Source organism: Chionomys nivalis, chromosome 3 (assembly GCF_950005125.1).
Source record: "Chionomys nivalis chromosome 3, mChiNiv1.1, whole genome shotgun sequence".
Lineage (NCBI taxonomy): Eukaryota > Metazoa > Chordata > Mammalia > Rodentia > Cricetidae > Chionomys > Chionomys nivalis.
In genome coordinates this window covers 72,583,150-72,604,051 of record NC_080088.1, presented here as the reverse complement: position 1 = coordinate 72,604,051, position 20,902 = coordinate 72,583,150, and the positions used below count along the sequence as shown (strand labels likewise).

The following is a 20,902-nucleotide window of genomic DNA, read 5'->3' as shown; positions in this document are numbered from 1 at the left end:
ACTTAGACAAACAAGCACACTAATTTTAGAGGTAAACCCATGATTCTGGTTTCTTCTCTGTACCTCTTGTTATCTGGCCATCATTTCCAGGCGTATTTGGTTCTGATGGGCAGGAATGTTTGAGCAAATGCAATCCAGAACCCAGGACTCTGATAGAACAATCATGATGGCATCAGTCCCTCAGAGGAGGCCTGTGAGAATTACTGCTCTGAGCAGCCCACGAAGATAATTGTTGACTTTTTCCTAAGTAGAAACAATCAGTGGGGGGACCAGAGGATAGCAGACCTTGATTTTATTTATATGAAAACGAAATCGTTCCCTGTTTTCAGCCATTTTTTAAAGTAAGACCAAACATTGCCAGTGATGAAAAGAGAAGGGTTCTTTACTAGAGGAACGAGGCCACCATCTAGGATGCCTTCTTTGAAACTCTGCTTCCATAAGACATCTTAATAGGCTTTTAAAACGTTCCCTTTCTGAACAGAACAGAAAACAGTGATGGGAAGGTCATATTATACCTTGTGGTAAAGCTTCTAGTCTGCGTAGGAGCATGCACTGGGGGCCCCAACCTCACCAAGTTTTGTTACAGTGGATCCAGCCCGAGCCCTCTGGGTAATGGTGACTGAGTACTGCCTGCATTACGGTGAGGTGACAGCCCCACCTAGGAGGCAGTTGTGACCAGCCCTCTCTGATGTCAGGATGGCAGGCAGACAGGCTTTGATGAATTTGGCCAAAACATTACATTACATGTCTAAAGCTTCCAAGTACATTCTGAGGTTGTCAAACCAGCTCTCAAAATCCGCTCTGGTGTGACAGGATCATCAGCGTCTGTTCCCCAGGTGTTGTCTCTCACAGCGGGCTAGGCAGCGGGTAGCCAAGCGTGTACAGGGGTAGCATATGTCTTTCAGAAACATCCTACAATTCAGGGACATTCTGTGGTGAAAGAGAGAGCTCAGAATGGGTAGATCAAAGCACACAAAACCCACTTGGTTTGAGAAGCAGAGCAGGTCTGTGGGCCCTGGTCTGGGGAGGCAGAGGCAGCTGGATCCCCGAAGCTGGCTGTGTAGCCAGTTGATGAGCTCCAGGTATAGTAAGAGGCTCCATATCCAAGGGGAAGGAAAAAGAGAGACGAGACTGACAGACGACCCCACATGATCATCAGGCCGTCACACACCACTTCACACAGAAACACTTGTGCTTCTTTGGGTAATGAAACAACATTTAGTGATACTTACCTCTTGGGTGACCTGGAAGACACTTGGCAGGTGCAGACTCAGCACCCTAGCAAATTAAGCAGCTGAATCTGCCGTGGGAAACCCATAATGCCTTGTAACTTCTTGTCACCTTCTGTCTGCCGCAGATGTGATTTGATGGCTCACCTTGTCATGTACAAACAGTACATTAGCACATTAGAACCTCAGTGTCCTGCTGGGTACAGACAGTAAATCCGTCCTCCTTGGGTTACTGCTGTGTGCTGCAACACAGGCATCCGACAGGAGACCAAGAGCCCTCCAGGCAGCAGGAAGCCTGCGTCTCCCGCTTGCCCTCCTCCTCCTGCTTCACAGATGAGGTGGTGACTATCAAGGGCAGCAGCACAACTGATTCGTGTTGTTAATGTGCAGCCTCAGAGTCAGGTTCCGAGTCCGCACTGGGGCTGCACAAGGCATGGTTAGCGCCAGGACGGCACAGCTGGTTTATGTGAGGCTTGAGGCTCCTCCCTGCAGCAGGCTTGGTTCTTCACATGGCCCGCTTACTGCCCAGCTAGCTTTCCCTCTCATTGTCTCATCTCGTGAAGGCCTGACGGGATGAACTTTGTCTTCACAGAGCAGAATCACAGACTCCCTAGAAGGCCAGAGGCCACTGTGTGACCAGGCAGACCCGTTTCCATGACTGTTTTTGTTAGACTAACACTGAGACCATGACAGGTAAAGAAGTCCCTGGAACTGGATTGCCTCCATTCATATCCGTGCTCCTCACGTGTGACCTTTGGCACATCACTAAGTGACAGCAACAGAAGTCCCTTGTAGGGTGCAGTGGGGCCTGAAGAGACAGTCATAGAGCGCTGCAGAGATGGCCGGCGCCCGGCAGCCACACTGGGCTGCAGCAGTCCTGCTGGCTGCTCCTTGCCTATCACAGAAGCTTCAGCCAGCACTGCCAGCATTTGCGTCTCCGTCCCTAGAGCCCTGACTGCCTCTTCAACCTTCCCGCCCGGTTCATCACTTTCTTGGGCAGCTTAATAGCCCGATTGTTATCTCATTATCTAACTCATTATTAGCTGTGGCCTGTGGAGTGTTGAGTCACTGGGACATAGGAGGGCCTGGAGGATCGGGTACTCGGTGTGAGAGCGTACAGTGTTGGACCTCCAGAAAGGGCGCTTTCGGTTTGCAGAGCAGGAGCTGCCGTTTGCTCTTACCTTTGAGGCCAGGTTTCATTTTAACAGAGAGCTTTAAATGGTTAGGGCTCTCCGTTGGAACAGCTCAGACAGTAGCAAAAGTCTGGCTGAAGGCTGCAGCCGATTATGATGATAACAGGTTTCAAAGTGAAGTTGAGGACAGGTAAGAGAACAGCAGAAATGCAGTTTTTGTTGCACTCGTACCCCAACAGATTATGGTTCTGCCCATGGAAGACACAGGCTGTGTTGGCTCAGTACACCAAGTGCCCAAGGCTCTCCGAAGCATGTTAGGTGGGAAGACGATTAGGAAATGAAATCTTCGCATGTGGATTAAGAGCAAGAAATGAACAAGCAGAGTGCAGCTTTCTGTGCCCATTCGTGCTCTTGTGTGTGCTTGGAAGGCTCATGTGCAGGCTCCCTAGCCTCACATCTCTCCTGGGAGCACAGCCTTCAGGGTGGAGCTGGCTCAGATGCTTCTGCAGTGAAGCTGGTTCTGTGTCTCAGAGGGCTATGGGTCTGGAATGCCCTGGCTGGTTTTCTCTGGCGGATGTAATTACAGCTCACTCACAGCACCTCTGTGAGTCACCCGCTTTGCAGCCTGCCCGTCGGCATGCTGTGCTCACCTCACTTGCCTCTCCCCAGGGCTCTTGCAGATCACCAAGACCTCATTTCCCAGGGGATTTACTTTAATGCTGAGCACTGCAGGTCATTTCCAGGGCGGCACTGTTTCTTCCCCTAAAATGTTCAGCTCCAATTTAACTTCTAGCCCTCAGCAGTGGACTTCATCACCTGGAAAGAAACTTGCTGTGAGTGAGTCGCTTCTCCTCTTGTGACTGGGGGAATCAGTCCTCCCTAGTTCCATGCTGGGATGGTTTGGGACATGGGGAAGGGCTCTGTGCTGTGGCTTGCCACACTGCTCAGGGTTTTATTTTTCCTCCCATTTTTTTTTTAAATCTAAATTGTAATTTTTTAGAGTTTTTTTTTTTTTACAAATATGTGGTGGCTATTTCCATTTCTTCCATCTCTTTTTCTCTCCTCTCTAACTCCTCCTGTGCCCCTAATCCCTCTCAAATCCATGACCTTCTTTAATTATTATTGTTACATATACACCTACATGCATATATACACACACATGCATGCATACATGCATACAACCTATTGAATCCATTTAGTGTCATTTGTATGCATATGTGTTTGGGGTTGATTGCTAGGGTTGGAAAGCCCATCGAGGGACTTGTCCCTGGAGAAAGCTGATTCTTCCTTCCTCAGCGGCCATTGATTGCCTGTAGCTCTTCATCTTGGGGTGGAGCCTTTTAGAACTCCCTGTCCACATTGTCACGTCAGCTGATATTGTCCTCATGCAGGTCTTGTTTAGGTGACCGCACTGTTGTGATTTCATGGGGACAGCATCCCTGAAATGTCTAGAAGATACTATCTTGATATGTCTACAAGACATTATCATGATTCTTCGGCTCTTACAGTGTCTCCACCCCCTTCTCTGTAATTTCCCCAAAAGCTTTAGTTGTTTAGGTAGCATTGTAGATGTCCAACTAGGTGCTATTGCAGAAAAAATACAGTTAGAAGTTATACTGGTTTAGGAAATGGCAATAGGAGGGTCTGCTCTAGGCCTAGGACCTCTCCAGCTGTTGTAGCTGGCTAGGCTTATGGTACCAGGTGTGAACTCCCTCTTTAAGTAGGCCTTAAGTTCAGGTGGACAGTTGTTGATAACACAGTCAGAATGGTCAGTCAGTGAACAACAGATAGCAAATGTTGGTGAGAATGTAGGGGAAAGACAGCCTTTCTTCAGGACTGATGCTGTCACAGACTGCTGGAGCCACTGAGGAAGTCAGTGCGGCGAACTCTTTAAATAAATAAATAAATAAATAAATAAATAAATAAATAAATAAATAAATAAATAAATAAATAAATAAGCAAGCTAAAAGTAGGTTTGACCCAGCATGCAAAGGACTCAACATCCTGCTCCACAAGTGCTTGCTCAGCCATGTTCATCTCCACTCTGTTCACAAGAGCTAGGAGATGGTCCCTTCTACTGAGATGATGGAAGTGTGAGACACACACACACTATGGAAGACTATTGGCTATCAAGAAAAATGAAACTTTGCAGGTAAATCTATAGAACTGGAAAATATTGTGCTGAGTGAATACGAATGCCATATAGTCTCTGTTACACATGGATCCTAGCCCTGAATTTTTAGAACTGAGTATATATCATAAAGTAACCACAAAAGCCAGCAGGGTAGAAAGGAATCATGCAGATGGAGCTCTAGGGAGGGGTGAGAGGGTACACTGACTCTAATTTGTATTTGCTTGATTGCTGAGGATGTTAAGCATTTTGGCGGGGTGGGAACAGTGTCTACAGGGTTTCACTATGTAGCCCTAACTGCTCTAACTCACAGACATCCACCTGCCTCTGCCTTCTGAGATTAAAGGCATATGCCACCATGCCTTGAGCTGAACACTTTTGAATTTCTTAACCAGTTTTATTCCATCTTTTGAGACCTCTTTGTTCAGATCTATAGCCTGGTTGGTTTGTTTGTTTTACTGTTTTTTTGAGTTCTTTGTAGTCTAGACATTAATCCTCTATCTCAGTGTAGATGACAAAGGTTCCTCCTACTCTGCGGATACCCTCTTCACTTGGTTGTTTCCTTGGCTGTGCGGAAGCATTTTAGTTTCATGGAGTCGCATTTGTCAGCTCTTGGCCTCCATTCCTCAGCAAATGGAGTCCTGTTTAGAAAGACTTTTCCCACACCTTTGTGTTGTACAGAATTTTAGAATGTCTTTTTATTGTTTTTCTGTAGGGATTTTAGTTGGGGTTGCCTTGACTTTGGTAGGAAGGTCATTTTCACAGTATTAATGCTGCTAATCCATACGCATAGGAGGACTCTCCATCCTCTAGTGTTTCCAGACTCTTTCACCAGAATTTTTAAGTTTTCAAAAGCTGTCAAGGTTTTTACCTACTTGGTTATGCTCATTCCTAGATATTTTAATTTTTGAGGCTATTGTGAATGGAAGCGCGCCCAACATCTCTTCCTTAGATTGCTTGTCATTGGCATGTAGGAAGGCTGTCGTCTAATTTGGCTTTATATCCTGCCTCTGCTGAAAGTGTTGCTCATTTCCAGAAGCTTTGGGTGGAATGCTTGTTGCTCCCACTTTCCCTTGTGCATGACACTGACTTGGCAGACCAGTTTCCCTGAACAGCATCTTTTCACTGAATCTCATTTCCCTTCAGGGCTGTTCTGTGGCAGTGCCTCTAGTTGGCTGCCCTAGTTTGCTTTGGATTCGCACTATAAACCGTGATTGGCTTCAGTAAATACCTGTGTGTGCCTTGAAGCTCCCCTGACCTAAATACACATCCCCTGGATGGTAGACTTTGATGCATAGTAGCAGTGCTCTGAATTACACTGAGCCTGGGCCCAATGGTGCTCACGGGAAACTGGTGAGCAGGTGAGAGCTCAGGTGCCCACCCCTAGCCTACTGTGCTTTCTCCCAGGCACTTCCAACCCAAGACACTCATTCACAGTTATGGCTCCCATCATTAAACATCAAATGGGCACCAGGTCCATACAATCTGTAAGTCTCGTGATAGCTTTGCAAAGCAGAGCTTCGTAGACAACAAAACAGACTAGAGACACTAAGTATCTCCAGAGCCACTCAGCTAGAATCCAGGAGGAGGCAGTTCTGTTGAGTAAAGAAGAAGCGAGAATGCTGTCTCTGGCCATCTGATGGGCAGATCTTCATTCCAGAGCTGCTTCAGCCTGAGCTTGGTACTAGCGACCAGGCTGCCGTGTGTGGTCCTGCTCTCAGATAGCTTCCGTTTCCAGGATGCCATTCTCTTTTGCCCCATACTCTCTCCTGCAGCACGCCCCTTCTTGTCCCCTGGCCCCATCACTGTGGCTTCTGCACTGTGCTTCAGTGCTCTGTTTCTGGGTCTCTGGTCTCATTAGGATGATGTCCCACATGGGCACATGATAGAGACTGGCTGTGTATGCAGGGCCTGCAGGTTATTCTGTGTCTTGTGAGTGCCACCCCTGAGAGAGCTCTTGGAGTCCCAGGCATGGCTTTCTCTCCAGCTGCTTAGCCATTTCATATCTGAAGCGCTGATCAGTATCCCTGGGTTACCAAAAGTCAACAACAGCACCCTGCTCAGAGAGAACAGGGGCCTCACCTAAGATTGCGCGGTAGGGATTGTTGAAGGGAGCATCAGCTCTGGCACAGGGGCACAGCGCAGACCTCCAGCCCCAGTATCTGCGGTGGCACAGGCCTTGTTTGTTCATTTTCTCCTGACATTTAAAAATACCTTTCCCAAACCGGATTAAATAAGATGAAATTAATGGTTTGGCTGACAAGTAGGACAAACATACCCGAGATCACAGGAACCTTTACAAAGTCCAGCTGTAGAATTGATGGCTCTCAGTGAGGCGTGATGTGGATTTTAGCAAATATTTGCTGAAAAGGTTTTGGGGTACAGAATGCTGAGGATAGAACAAATAAGATCTAGTGCTGACCCTGCCAGGACCTCCCTCTCACTGCTGAGCTGTGTGTTACTGATAGTTCAGGGGAGAGGAAATCATTGCCTTCAGGCGTGGACCCATCAATGACCCATCCAGGCTCCACCTTAATCCAGTGGGTACACAGATGGTCCTGGCTAAACCCAACCAAAGTAAAAGTCATTAAAGAACTGTTAACAATGGGAAGAGTGTGGTAGGGATGGGAGGGAGACAAGAGGGGGTGACTGGAAGAGAATGATCTGAATTGTTTAAGAATGAAAACTCATGCCCAGGGAGCTATTGACAGATGTCTTAGTTACTGTTCTGTTGCTGTGAAGATATTCCGTGACCAAGGCAACTTGCAGAAGAAGGCACTGTCCATCCTTGTACTCAGAGACTGACACTAGCATCACCAGTTGAGCCACAAAACTGAATCCCAGTTCGTGAACCTGGAGGGAGTGGTTAGGAGCCAGTCAGCACCTCGGAAGACTCATGGCCACAGCCAAATGCCCAGCCTTCTGGGCACATCTGTTTGCAGAGTTCTGTCCACCCCCACTGTGGCATGGGGTTTGGGTCGTCACCTCAACTGTTGTGTGCACTACCTATTGCTACCGCCTAAAACTCCTGGCTCTCAGCTCAGAAAGGGCTCAATGGCAGCGAGCACCTATGAGGTCCTAAGCGCTTCAACAGACAGCTGTTTCATTGCCCGTTGAGTCACTTGTCTGCAGACACTTACTGTGTGCGGCTCTGGCCGCTCATGGGTTAGCAGTCACGCTCTGCTTCTTGGATGGTCTCAGGGCTCCCGTAATAACTCCTAGAAGGCAATTTCTTGGTGCTTAGGGTGACAGGTTCATGTCAGACCAGCCTGGTCTACAGAGCTAGTTCCAGGACGGGCTCCAAAGCCACAGAGAAACCCTGTCTCGAAAAACCAAAAAAAGAAATATCCTGTCACTTTCAGTGAAACGTTCTTCACTATTCTAGGATGTTATCTTAGTCACTCTTCGAATGCTGTGAGAAGGCACCATGACCAAGGCAACTTATAGATAAAGCATTTAGTTGGGAGGTTGCTTGTAGTTGCAGAGGGTTGGTCCATGGCAGACGCATGGTGGTGGCAGGTACGCATGGTGCTGGAGCATAGTCGAGAGCTCACATCTGATCCGAAAGATGTAGGCAAAGAAAGGGAGAGGGGGATGGACTTGGTATGAGCTTCTGAAACCTCAAAGCCCACCCCAGTGGCACACCTTCTCCAATAAGGCCACACCTCCTAATCCTTCCCAAACAGCTCCACTAATTGGGGTCCAAGCATTCAAATACATGAGCCTTTGGGGGCCATTCTCAGTCAGATCACCACAGATACATTATTAAAACCCCCTACACCTGGCAGCTCCAAGAAATGTAAAAGCCTAATAGAGAAAGGGCACCTTGGCAAGACCAGAGCTCACCCAGGTATGCTATGTCACTTGAAAAATATCTCCCATGGGCATGTGTATTTTACATGTTTTATTGGGCAAACCTCCCAGCTGTCTTCAGTTTGCATAACCCTGCATACATGATAAAAATGTAAAGTGTTCAATCCAGTAAGATTTGAACAAACGGTTTAGCAAGGACACTATGGTCTAATTAAACAGTCTTAGAAGGATTGCCAGGGTGCATGTAAATCTAACAAATGTTGAAAGCAACATACATAATTGAGTCACCTTGGTGCAGGGGGGAAGGTGCTAATTAATTGGCTGGATACAGTTGAACTAGGAGCTAAAACACCTATAACCTAAACATAGCCTGTCACCGTCAGGACACTGTAAGGAACAATGCAGATACCAACCCCTTTAACGTGCATATCTTCAGACCCCACCCCATACCTGCTAGCCCAAATCTTTTATTACAAAAACATTTAAGAGAATCTCACCGTGTCCCCCAGGCTGGTTTAGAACAAACTATCCTGCCTCAGCCTCCCACATTGTAGGGTCTTCACTGGACACTGCCGTCCAGAGCCGGCATTTAACAACACCTCTGAGCAGCTCTCCTGCCTCAGCCTTTACATTGCAAGGTCTTCACTGGACACTGCCATCCAGAGCCGGCATTTAACAACACACTGAGCACTTCTCCACACTGAAGTCTGAGACACACTGGGTCAGACACTGCAGAGTGAACCCTTCCTGAGCGTCTGCACTTCCCACTCAACCAGCAAACTTCCAAGGGTAGGCACAGTGTATCCCGTGCCCAGAATAGACCCACAGCTATCCATTATTTCCCAGGGGCTTGATGGCATGGCTCTGTTTTTAGTGTCACACTCTGCTACCCTGTGACATGACCTTCACTGTCCTAAAAAGATTGTAACTGCGTCCAAAGTATATCTGCTGGAATAAAGTGAGTAGGAACAGTCTAGATGTTGTAGAACTGCATGTCTGTGAGAGATAATATAAAACCAGTGTTTATCCCAGTCCCCAGAAATAGTTTCCACTAAGCTCTCGTCAGTCGCTGTTTCTCCGGCAGCAGACCATTTGATCTAAACAAGGTGGCATGTACTGGGCCGAGCCGCTCAGGAGGCAGAGAGGGGCCTAATATGTGTTTGAGGCACAGGGAGACCTGGTTGAGGTGAGGGAGGGAGGGAAGAGGAAGGAAGGGAGAGAGGAAGGAAGAAAACAAACACAATAACAAAAGCTTAAGAGATCAGTGTCCAGCACAAGTTTTCTTTTACAGGGTCTGAGGGAACTTTCTGTAGCTCTTCAGAAGTGGCAGGGCCTCTGCATTCTCCATCATGATATGATTCTATGTGAAGTGTAGTTTAATGACATTTGATACATGATCCAGTATTTCTTCAGGCCAAAGACAGTATCTCCATAAGGCGGCTGTTTTCCTTGTTGCTGCTCTGCCATGTGGTCACTTGGCTTTTGCAGCATCTTGTTCAAATGGCCTGCCTTCCCTAGTGTTTTCCTGATGTTGTTTTTGCTGTTTGACCCTTTTGGGGGCCTGCCACCCAGCTCCCAAATAAATCACACACAGAGGCTTATTATTACTTATAAATGCCTGGCTTTAGTTGGCTTATTTATAACCAGCGTTCCTTAAATTATCCACTACCTTTTGCCTCTGGGCTTTTTCCTTTTCTTCTGTGTGTCTTACTCTGACTTGTACTCTGTAACTAGCTGTGTGGCCGGGTAGGTGGCCCCTAGTATCCTCCCCTTCTTGTTCTCTTGCTTCTTTTTTGTCTATTCTCTGTTTGCCAACCCAGCCTACCCCTCTCCTGCCTTGCTATTGGTCATTCAGCGCCTTACTAGACCAATCAGGTGTTTTAGACAGGCGAAGTAGCACAGCGTCACAGAGTTAAACACGACATAAAAGAGTGCAACACATCTTAAGCTAATATTCCACAAGCCCCTGCTCTGTTTGCTTCTTGCTGGACCCTTTTATTAAACCCTCCTGTGCCAGTTGGTTTCAACTTTCAGCTTGGTAACCTTGAGTGTAAATGAATTAATCTCAATCCAGGTTAGCCTGTGGGGGACTGTCTTGATTGTTACTTGATGTAGAAGGGCTCAGCCCACTGTGGACCACACCACTCCCCCACACCCATCACCCACACCCACCTGTGGGGTCCCCCTTTTTTCTAGCAGTTTATTGGCCACCAGTCACAAGGACAAAGGGGCAGAAGCGGCAACAGAAGCTTTGCACCCAGCCTGTGGACATGGTGGAGCTAGCCTCTGGGACACGACTTGAGTGAGGCAGTTCTGCTTTATTCCAGAGTAAAGGGAGTATAGGATTGGAGTGGTAGCTGAGGCAAACCCTGGTTTGCTTTAGGTGGTGCTCCTATCATAGCTGGGTTATTGGCAACATGGCCCTATGGAAATAGCTAGAACATGCTACTAAATCACTATGTGGGCAGCAGGGGAAGAACATTTGCAGGGAACTGTGTCAGGGGTCATCCTTGAGATAAGTCAGGCATCCATGCCTAGAGACATCCTCCAGATAAGGTTAGGAAGAGAGCAGGAAGCCCTTGCTGAGACAGGAGTCCTCCATATTGTGCCGAGCTCTGGGAGAGCTGCTGAATTATGGTAGACTGCAGATCTGACCAGCAGGGCCTCCCAGCACACCCCATACCACTCCCGCCCCTCACTCATACCCACCCCACCCATTCGCCCACTCCCAAAGGGGCTCCTGAGCAATGGAGAGGAGAAAGCTGCTAAGAGGCAAGGACGATGCTTGTGCCGTCTGCCCCAACTGTGGACGCAAGGCTCCAGTTCCCTGCCTTGACGTCACTGAAATAATGAACAGAAACTTGGACTGGAAACCTAATAACGCCCCTTCCCAAAGCTGCTCTTTGTCAGGGTGTTTGCCACAATAAAGAAAGAAAGCTAGAGCACCAGGCCGCACGATAACCAGGGAGGGCCCCTTATATGGGACGAGGCAGTGGTGTAGAGCAGCCAGTACAGAGCATGTGCCCTGCCCCAGCCTGGGCACCGCTGCTAAGGGGTCTGAAAGAGGTGCTGGGCCGTGCTCACCAGTGGTTGTGCCTTAGCAGTGGTGGCATTCCCTCCTGGGCTTCAGTTTGAGCCACGCTTGAGCCTGCAGGTCTTAGGACCTCCTTGGACATCTTATAAATCTGTCGGTCGTGTGATACGTACTCTCTCCAGTATAATTTTTCGTACCAAATAGTACTGAGGCCAACTGGCTCCTAACAAGTGCCAAGGCAGCTCCAGCGCTCTCAGGTTTGTCGGGGCTCCTTCGTCTGTCTGTGCGATCCACCGGAATGAGTGTGGCCAAATGAGCAAGCCCCACTTCTCATCTGCTCGACATCTCCTCAGCCGGCCATATTATCACATGCATCAGGAAGGAGGCAGCCACGCGCTAGACCAGCTGTGACATTATGTTTGGGTAGATGTGAGCGCTGTTCTCTTCAGCTGCTTTCTGGAGCTTCTGATTTCCTTTCCTCCTGTGGGAAGACAGCTGTGGTACCTGCAGGCCAGGCCAGCAAGGCGGGAAGCTGCAGCGCTGTTTCCATTCCCGTCCTTAGGCAGCTGTCTCTGGGGGAGTGGTGCAAATGTTAAAGGAATAAAGAAAACTTAAATATGCCTTAAAGTTCCCAGATCTCATACTATCTTAAGTTCACATCTGGCTCAGCAAGACACCTCAGTGTAAAGGCTGCTGCCACCAAACCTGACAAAGCTGGGTCCATCCCTAGGACTCACATAGTAGCAGGACAAGGCTGATTCTGTAAGTTGTTCTGTGGCCTCCACTCAGGAACCATGGCATGCACACATGCCCTAGATTACTAAATTAATTAATTAAAGTGAATACCCTCCCTGCTGGGAAAACGATCTGCCAGGACCTTTCTCAGAGCGCTTTTGAGACCCTGGTGGGATGGCCCCTGGTGGCACACAGCAGCCAGGGCTCCACGTGCACTCAGCGATATTCCTTGTGACTGTGTCTGCACCAGGCCTCAGTCAACATGCTTCATCTCTGAAGCCCCACCCATGGGGGGGGTCTGGGAAACCCTTTTCCTTTCTGCCTGAGAGGTTCATAGTGTAAGGGAACAACAGACGGTTTTCACTAGCCCAATACAAAACACTTCAGAGATGAACCTCTAACCAAGGGTGCCTCTGAGGTACAGTTACAACAGCTAGCACTACTGAGCCCTTGCCTGGTGGGAGGCAGGCTGTCATCTAGCTCCCAAGGGTCACCTCCAGGGTCAGAGGATTGAAATGACTCTCCGAGGTCATGTGGGATGAGCACTAGGGTTCAGATATGCTGCCGACCTCCAGGGCTCCTTCCCGGGAATACCTCTCCCCTCCCCAGGTAGGAGTCAGACAAAGTCTGCTGCAGCACTGGCAGGCTCCTGGGGGCAGGGGACAACAGACAGACAGATGACAGAGGTGCTCCAGCATCCCTTCTTCAAGCTGCAGTAGACTGGTCTTGCAGCCGAAGTTACAATGAATAAGGAAATGGCAAAAAAAGACTGTCTGGGGGAGCCACCTTAGGTGATGGCTATGGGTGCACCAGAGTGGATGGACCAAAGGCACCTGCTCAGAAGCCCTCAAGGAGGCCACAAGTGGGGCGAGTTCAAAGGTCTTGTTGGGGAAAGGGTCCACAGATAAAGGATGCAGCTGGAGAGCATCAGAGTGACCTTAAGAAGGATGCTAAGTTCACAGATAGAGGATGTGGCTGAGAGGAGCATCAGAGCGGGGCCCTCAGAAGGATGCTAGGTTCACAGATAGAGGATGTGGCTGGGAGGAGCATCAGAGCAGACTTCAGAAGGATGCTAGGTTCACAGATAGAGGATGCAGCTGGAGAGCATCAGAGTGGCCTTCAGAAGGATACTCAAACAAATCTCCCAGTTGCCAGGACTAATTCTCTTCAGACACATGAGGGAACTACTGTGTCATGCTTTGTCCATGTGAGGAAGGCCAGAGGCTACCCAGGGATAGGCATGTCACGACTGAACTGACTGTTCTTTATTCCCTAGGCAAACTCAGAGCCTGCTCTGGATCCACAGCAAATCCAAGCCTTCGAGCAGCTCTGCCGGCTCTACCGAGGAAGTTCTCGGGTAATGGTTTATGGTTGATGTCTCTGTTTCTGATTTGTAACTTACTGTTCCGAGTCCTATTTCCAGCTCTGGCTTGGAAGGTGTCCCGTTATACCTGTTCTGATCACAGGCCCACCAGTCCTGGCCCCCAGGGCACTCAGAATTTGCCGCAAAAGCAAAGGCAACAGATAGGTATCTGTTACTTACCTTGCGGGGGCCGTGAGGACACAGGCGGGCTGTGCATGGCCTGTCTCCATAGAGAGCAAGCTAGAAGCCTGTGTCCTCCTTCAGGAAGTTCATATCTGAGACTGCCAAACCTGCCCTACTGCCAGGCCCTCCTCAACATCTGCTTTAGTTGTATCCGGGCCACGGAAGACCAATACTAAGCAACAGTGGCTTGCACGAGGTGGAAGCATAAATGCGGGAAGCCAGGACACCATCCCTGAGCCTCCAGGTCCCCAGCTTGAGGCTTCTGCTCACTTAGTTCAGCGTGGTCAGTCCAGCTCTGCCCACTGCTTCTGCGTGCCAGCTAGCAAGCAGAGTAAAAGGAAGATGAGGCTAGCCCTCTCTTCGGGAACAGTAGCTAGAAGTTGTACATACTTGTCTACAAGGTAGGTTTGTGACCACCTCGCTAGCTGCGGTGAAGACTGGGGAACTGGACATGGCTGAACCCTTGGTCTCTTACAACTGTGGGAGGAGAATAGTCAGTCCTGCACAGGCATCCATGGCAGGCGGAAGTGTGTCCCTGGGCTCTCAGCCTGCCTTCCTTCAGGATGGCCCGTGTCCCATCCAGGCTTCGAGAGCACAGGCCTGGCAGCACCCTGGGCTCAGCCTTCCCCAGGAAACCGGAACCATCTTTTCTGCACTCTTAGACATTTTCCCCCAGACTGCCTGTGCTCTGGGTAAGGTTCCGTGTTAGCTCCGGGGCCATGCAAATCCAACTGGTGAGAACCTTCTTTTCCCTTCCCGTCTGCACAGCCCAGGCTGGCTCCCAGCCACTGGAAGGAGGGAAGACTACCAGGTCAACTCCTCCACTCCAGGTCACACCACATCCCACCCAGTCCGGGGGTTTTCTGAGCTTGTCTCGTCCCGGCTGCCTCTGGGCATGTAGCCCTGCCCTCACACCATTCTCGAGCAGAGACTGGGGATAAAGTGGCATTCCCTCTTGAGTTGTTGGTCTGGACAGAGGTTCGTGTTTCTGGAAACCTCCAGGCTCTCCTGAATGAGACCCTGCAGTTTGTCTGAGCTGGCTGGTGTCAGTCCGGCCCTTCCTGCCTACCGCTGAGCTCTGACCACTCTGCTCCACGTGCTGTGCTTTCCTAGGGGCCAGTGAGGTCCTAGTGGCTGAGACGGGAGAAGCTAGAGTGAGACTCTTAATAGGAGCCTGTTCCGTGGTTGGTCTCTGTTATGGTGTCAGAATGCAGACGCCCCTTGAGGATGGTGTCCATCAGCTGTTCTTTTGGAAACATGTTCTTTTGGGGCATAATCTCCTCACAGACCCTTCACAAGCTGAGTGGGTTACAGAGTTGGAAGTGCCATGAGATGTACAGAACAGCCGGAAGTCAGGGTGGGCAAGCAGGGCACACGTGATGGGAATGTAACCTCCAGAGGCAAGACCACAGGCAGCTTGGCTGAGCAGAAATGGCCACATGCATCTGAGTTTGAATCCTACCCTGTCACTCACAGCTGGGTAGCCCAGAGTGAGTCCCTCCTCGGGGTTTTGTGGAGGACTAGAAATGTCACCCATGAAAAGCATCCAGCCTGTCTGGCCCTGTGGCTTGCAGAGATGCCAGAGAACTGATGCCAGGAGACAGATGGCGCCGGGGCATTTGAAGGCTCACTTGCTACTTGCTCCCCTGGGGGCGGTCCCTACAGAAAGGCATTCATCGCCCTCCAGTGAAGCCTCAGCAGTGCTCCTGAGAGCAGCCTTGGGGCACCGTGCTCCATCTCCAGGCCCCAACCACAGTTCTGGGCTTAAGTCCTGACCTTGAGTGAGTCTTCAGGTTAGCTCTGTGGGAGAGCCAGGTGCTGATGCTTAGCAGGCAGGAGTCCCAGCTCCTGATTACTGACTCATTTCCTCTGACCGGCAAGGGCATCTGAGCACCAGGCTGCCTGACTCTCACTTGCAGAAAGCCAGCTAGGTGAGAGGAGGCAGCCAGGTGTACAGCCTGGCTTTCCAGGGGGCTGGCAGGAAGGGTTTCTCCTGGTAGGTGTTCCAGAACTGAACCACTTGCAGACGAGGGGCAGTGCCAAGGCCATTGGTGACTACAAAAAGCTGCAAGTAGGGAGGGTGTGTTGGTGGAGAGGTGGGATCCACGAGTGTCACTTGGTGGCCAAACCAAATAGGTTACCATAGAGGCGAAAGCCAGTGATCATAATTCTGGACCACAAGAAGCCTATGGGAGAGATGTGGAGGAGAGACTCTAAGGGAGGCTGTGCACAGGAAGCCTATGGGAGAGATGCGGAGGAGAGACTCTAAGGGAGGCTGTGCACAGGAAGCCTATGGGAGAGATGCGGAGGAGAGACTCTAAGGGAGGCTGTGCACAGGAAGCCTATGGGAGAGATGCGGAGGAGAGACTCTAAGGGAGACTGTGCACAGAAGCCTATGGGAGAGATGCGGAGGAGAGACTCTAAGGGAGGCTGTGCACAGGAAGGCAACTGAGTCTGGAGCACTCCCACCCAAGCAGCATCTTCTTGTGCCCATGGGGGGACGTCCCTTGCAGGAGACACCACCTTGCGATCCAAACAGAGTGTTTTTCACTCCTTGTAGGCAGAGAGCAGGACCCTCTCTTCCTCTGCCCCCCACAGGCTGTGCCCTCCCACACCTCACGTGTGCCTTCTTCCTCGCAGCTGGCTCTCCTTATGGAACTCTCCCAGAACCGCAGTGGTGACAGCTGTAGGCCATTCGCAGGCTCCCAGAGTGGCCCTGCTTTCAGCAGCGTCTTCCAGAATGAGAACTTCCAGCTGCAGCTCGCGCCTCCCCCTGTGGCTGAAGACTGAGGCCTCCCTGGAAGACCCCAGCACTGCAGGAGGCAGGAGGGGCCTCCTGGACCAGCTCAGCCTCTGCCTTCCAAACTCCTGCACAGAGGCCCCGAGGAGGCCCTTGTGCCCGCCCTGCCACCCTCCCATCTCAATGCAGTCTCCATGTTGTAGCGTCAGTCCAGCAGACAGGCCCGTTCCATTTTGCTCGGAGTGCTGCCCAGCGCTTTGGACAGTAACCTTTACCCAGTGGCATCCGTATGAATCACATGGGGGCTGGGGAGGGAGGGGCACATCACTGTGGAAAGCAAAGCTCGGCCTGGAAAGAGCAGCGGTCGGGAACCAGCCGTGCCTGTTGGTGTTTGTATGAAACCCATGTGAGCAGGAGACATATGCTTCAAAACAATAAATGTCTCAGTGTTTGAGTCCTGGTCCTGCATGCCTGCCGGTCCCCAGATGTCAGTCTGTCCAGTCAGGGACCCTAACACTGTTCAGACAAGCAGTTCTGTCAGAGGCTCCACTTGGGCCTCAACACCCAGGTGCCCCTGTGGTCAGATCAGGGTGATCAAGGAGAGAAGAGCCCGGACATGCTCACTGACCAGAGAGCTCTCAGAATGACCTGTCTCTGCCCCTCTATGGTGGGGTTCCAGGCACATGCATCCCTGCCTAGCTTTTATGTAGGTTCTGGGGATTGACTAGCAAGCGGTATTACCACAGAACCACCTCCCTATCCCCTCCCAACCGCACATCCAGGTCCCATTGCTGTCCTTTAGCCATGAAACCCTTAAGCCAACACTTCAGGCGGGCAGGCCCTGGTCTGTACTTCAGCCACACTGGTACCTGGGGTGGCAAGGGCATGAAGCACCAGTGTTGGTCACGGCTTTCGTTGGGTCGGGTGAGCCCCCTCTACAGAATTTTCTGACAACTGTGAGGCTCCAGCCTTGAGGGCAGAGAACCAGAGGAAGTGCTGCTGCTAATGTCCCCATTAGGGACAGTGCTGGGCTGCCAGCCAGGAGCTGGGCTCCAGGCTCAGCCCCATGCTGCCCCCCTGAAGACACCCAGAGCTAAGGAAGGCAGTTGGCACCTCTGGAAAACTCCAGCCATAGAAAGCTCTCGGGAATGTATGAGAAAATGTTTTATAAAGGCGTGACCCAGTATGGCTGCCGGAAGGGGAGGGAGCGCTGCAGGAGGAAAGCCAGCTCATCCGTGATGAATGCTTTAGCGGATAAATAATTCAGAGCGATGGGGATCCTTTTAGAGCCGTGTTTCCACTCAGCACTGTCTGCAGGAAAATGGTTCCCAAAGCTGCAGCTGTGCCCAGAGTACAAGCAAGACCTCCTGCAGTGTGGCCTTCTGGGTAGGTCAGTGCCACTCCAGGGAACGCCAGAGCACAGATGAGCTCCCGGGACTGCCCCAGCATGGAAGTGCATGTCCCCTCCTCCCCAGGGCACCCAGCTCCCTCTTTTGGATCCAGGCTTCTCTGCACATACTTTTTGAAGCCCTTCTCAGACACACACACACCAGCAGCAGCAGCATTTGGCTCTCACCTTGTCTGTGCTCCAGGGAGCACTCCCCATAATACTGCTCATGAGCCGTTAATCTTTCCTGCCTCTACCTCTGCTCAGAGTGTCAGGAGGGTATGTGCTCTTCGTTCTGTTTGCACAGTCAGATTCTGAGTGTCCAGCATGTGCCATGTTTGGCTTCAAACAAGTGTCACTACTGTCTCCTAAAGTTCCCTTCTTTCCCAGGCATGGACAGAAACGTTCACAAACGCCGTGTATAATGTGAATGTATCAGGTCAACCACATAGAGATGACCTCCACAGCAGATTGTCCGCCCCCAGGCCAATCAATATCCTGATTCCTAAGAACGTGTTCAGTGCTATTACACACATGTTCTCGTGTGCGTGTGCATGTGTGTATGTGTGTGTGCATGTTCTCATGTGTGCGTGTGTGTGTGTGTGTGTGTTCATGCGTCAAACACTGACTCCTGAACAACATTCCATCGTGACTAAACGGACTCATTCCATTGCAAGGCGGCCTCTGTGGCAATAGGCGCTAGCCTCTTACCATCCTTGCACCTGACTTTTGTGAACATAACGTGCATTTATTCTTATTGGTTATGACCTTGGGGATGATTTCACAATGCCAAGGGGTAGGCTAGGGATGCTTAGTGACTTTCTGAATGTCCACATGAAGTTACAGCTTCAGAAGCATGGACTGATGGAAATAGTTCACACACCATCTACTCCAAACTTCTTTCCTGAGTTCACCTCTAAGAGCAAGGCTCTGTCAGTCTCCTGTCCCCCATCACAGCCAGGGAGTAGCTGACCCTGGCAGGGCCCACTGTAAAGCTGCTGGTTAGGGCTGAGCACAGCTGGGACTGGAGGGGTGAGGTTAGGCTGAGCATGGTCCCTCAATACCCCACATGCTGATTTCTTGGGCAGCCCAGGTGTGTGGCCACAGCAGTCACGGGCTGGGCTTGGGCGAAGAATAGGAAGCTGTATGGTTGGTGTTTGCTGGCAGGAGAGCAGTAGGGGCTGCCTCTAGTATTTCCCTGCAGTGTGAACTCCACATCTGACTTAAGTCTTGACTGCTTCAGCCAACACACGGGCACACACACATGCACATACACAGTTGTCAGGGACAGTGAAGAAGCTGCTGTGGTGTGGGGGGGGGGGATGCTTGTGAGCCTCATGTGCCTACAACCTGCAGTGCTCCACGAGTCTACAATGCTAGCCTTTGTTGTCATCTTGCAGAGAACCAGATCTCTGCGCTGAGAGAGATCGTCTGGAGATTTACACCAGGTGACAGGCTAGATGCCACCAGACTCAGACATTCTCCAAGGCCCAAGCTTTCTAATCTCTCATCTCCAGATTTCACAGGCAGTCTCCAACCGGGAACACAGGAAAACACCCCCGTGCCCACAAGCACCAGCCATGTTTGGAGCACTTATGATGTGCTCATTCAGCGGACTCCAGCTAGCTCCAGGCTCCCAGCAAATTCCCTGGTCTCTCAACAGACACACAGTAATGTGGCCACTGCCTGGACACCCCACTTTCACCACTGATCCCAGGAAATGAGGACGCTTTGCTCAAGAGGACTTCCGTTCTCAGCCATGGAAATACAGGTTCATTTTAGAAAACTCCAAAAGTAACAAAAACAGCCTGAGTATCTCAGCATCTTTACCTGTTCCTTTATATATCTATATATTTATTTTTATTTCATGGGCATTCATGTTTTGTGTGCATGTATGTCTGTGTGAAGGTGTTGAATCTCCTGAGACTGGAGTTACAGGCAGTTAGAAGCTGCCGTATGGGCACTGGGAATTGAACCTGGGTCCTCTGGAAGAGCAGCCAGTGCTCTTGACCGCTGAGCCATCTCACCCGCCCACCTGTTCATGCACTTCCATCACATCTCCCTGGCTCAAAGAATCTCTCCACCTGACCCTCTCTCCTCACACCCAAGTGCCAAGAGATAGGCCACGTATTACCCTCTTCATTCAGCCCTGAGCTGGACACGGAGAGCTAAAAGCATGGTCAGTTCCCAGGTTGTACTTAGGACAAGAGGCTAGCTTGGTGTACTGCAGAAGTGTGGGCAGTCAGCACTTGTAAGACTACAAACAAGATGCCTTCCAGAATGTTACAGCACAGTTATGCGGAGTTAAATCAGTGAACCACACATGCAGATGAGACTCACTGTCAGCAGGAATCCCCTAAGAAGACAAGCTGGCGCGTTCGGAAGCAAAGCCAGCCTGGCGTGCAGGCCAGGACGTGACTGAAACGGCAGACATGATGGACCAGTCTGAATGCTGAGCTTGTAGGCGACAGGGCACGTGTACACACGTGTACTAGCTGGCAGTCAGCACACAGAAAGGGGAGGCTGGACCACAGCCTTGCTCCAGTGCTGTCCATGTCACTGGGTGGTGAGCCACTCAGGCAGCACTCACTGCATTACAGACAGCAATGGAATAACGCAGACAAAAGGCCGTGAGAGTGGACTCCTGGGCCAGGGTTCTGGATTCAGGTCCCAGCCTGACTAATGAATGGTGCCGCTGTAACACTTTCTGAGCTGCCCTCATTTGTGACACGGGATGCCATGAAGACCACAGAGGAAGTGAGGCGGCACCAGGAACTCGGTGAATGCACTACTGATGGCATGTTTAACGCTGTCATTGGGGAGGCTGGCCCACGGAGTAAATCCAGAAGCTGGCAGGCAAAATCAAATGGAGTCCCTGGGCTTGCCATACTGAACCTTGACCTGGGCCTTAGTGATGGAGTCAGCCTGAGGTCTCACAGGGTAGCAGCCTCCCTCATCCTCCCTCATCCTCCCTCATCCTCCCTCATCCTCCCTCGTCCTCCCCCTGTCTTATATAGCTGTCTTATACAGCACTCATGAACTGGAGAAAGGGCCTAACTTGGTGTGAAATAAATGTTATTTCTGGGGTGATACATTTGATGGAGTCCATTTTCCCAGAGTTCTGGGAACGAACATACGTGGCAAGCAGGGACAT

The 20,902-nt window shown here is 50.6% G+C and overlaps 1 protein-coding gene across 1 annotated transcript in view; it reads left to right on the top strand.

Moving 5' to 3' along the window:
* Positions 1 to 16,810, top strand: part of Vps8 (VPS8 subunit of CORVET complex) — a 218,506-nt gene extending 201,696 nt beyond the window's left edge. The window contains exons 46-47 of the mRNA XM_057764343.1: positions 13,352 to 13,432; positions 16,262 to 16,810. Of these exons, the coding sequence (XP_057620326.1) occupies positions 13,352 to 13,432; positions 16,262 to 16,411 (231 nt within the window). The 3' untranslated portion in view covers positions 16,412 to 16,810. The remainder of the gene's footprint in view (positions 1 to 13,351; positions 13,433 to 16,261) is intronic.
* Positions 16,811 to 20,902: the final 4,092 nt, after the last annotated feature.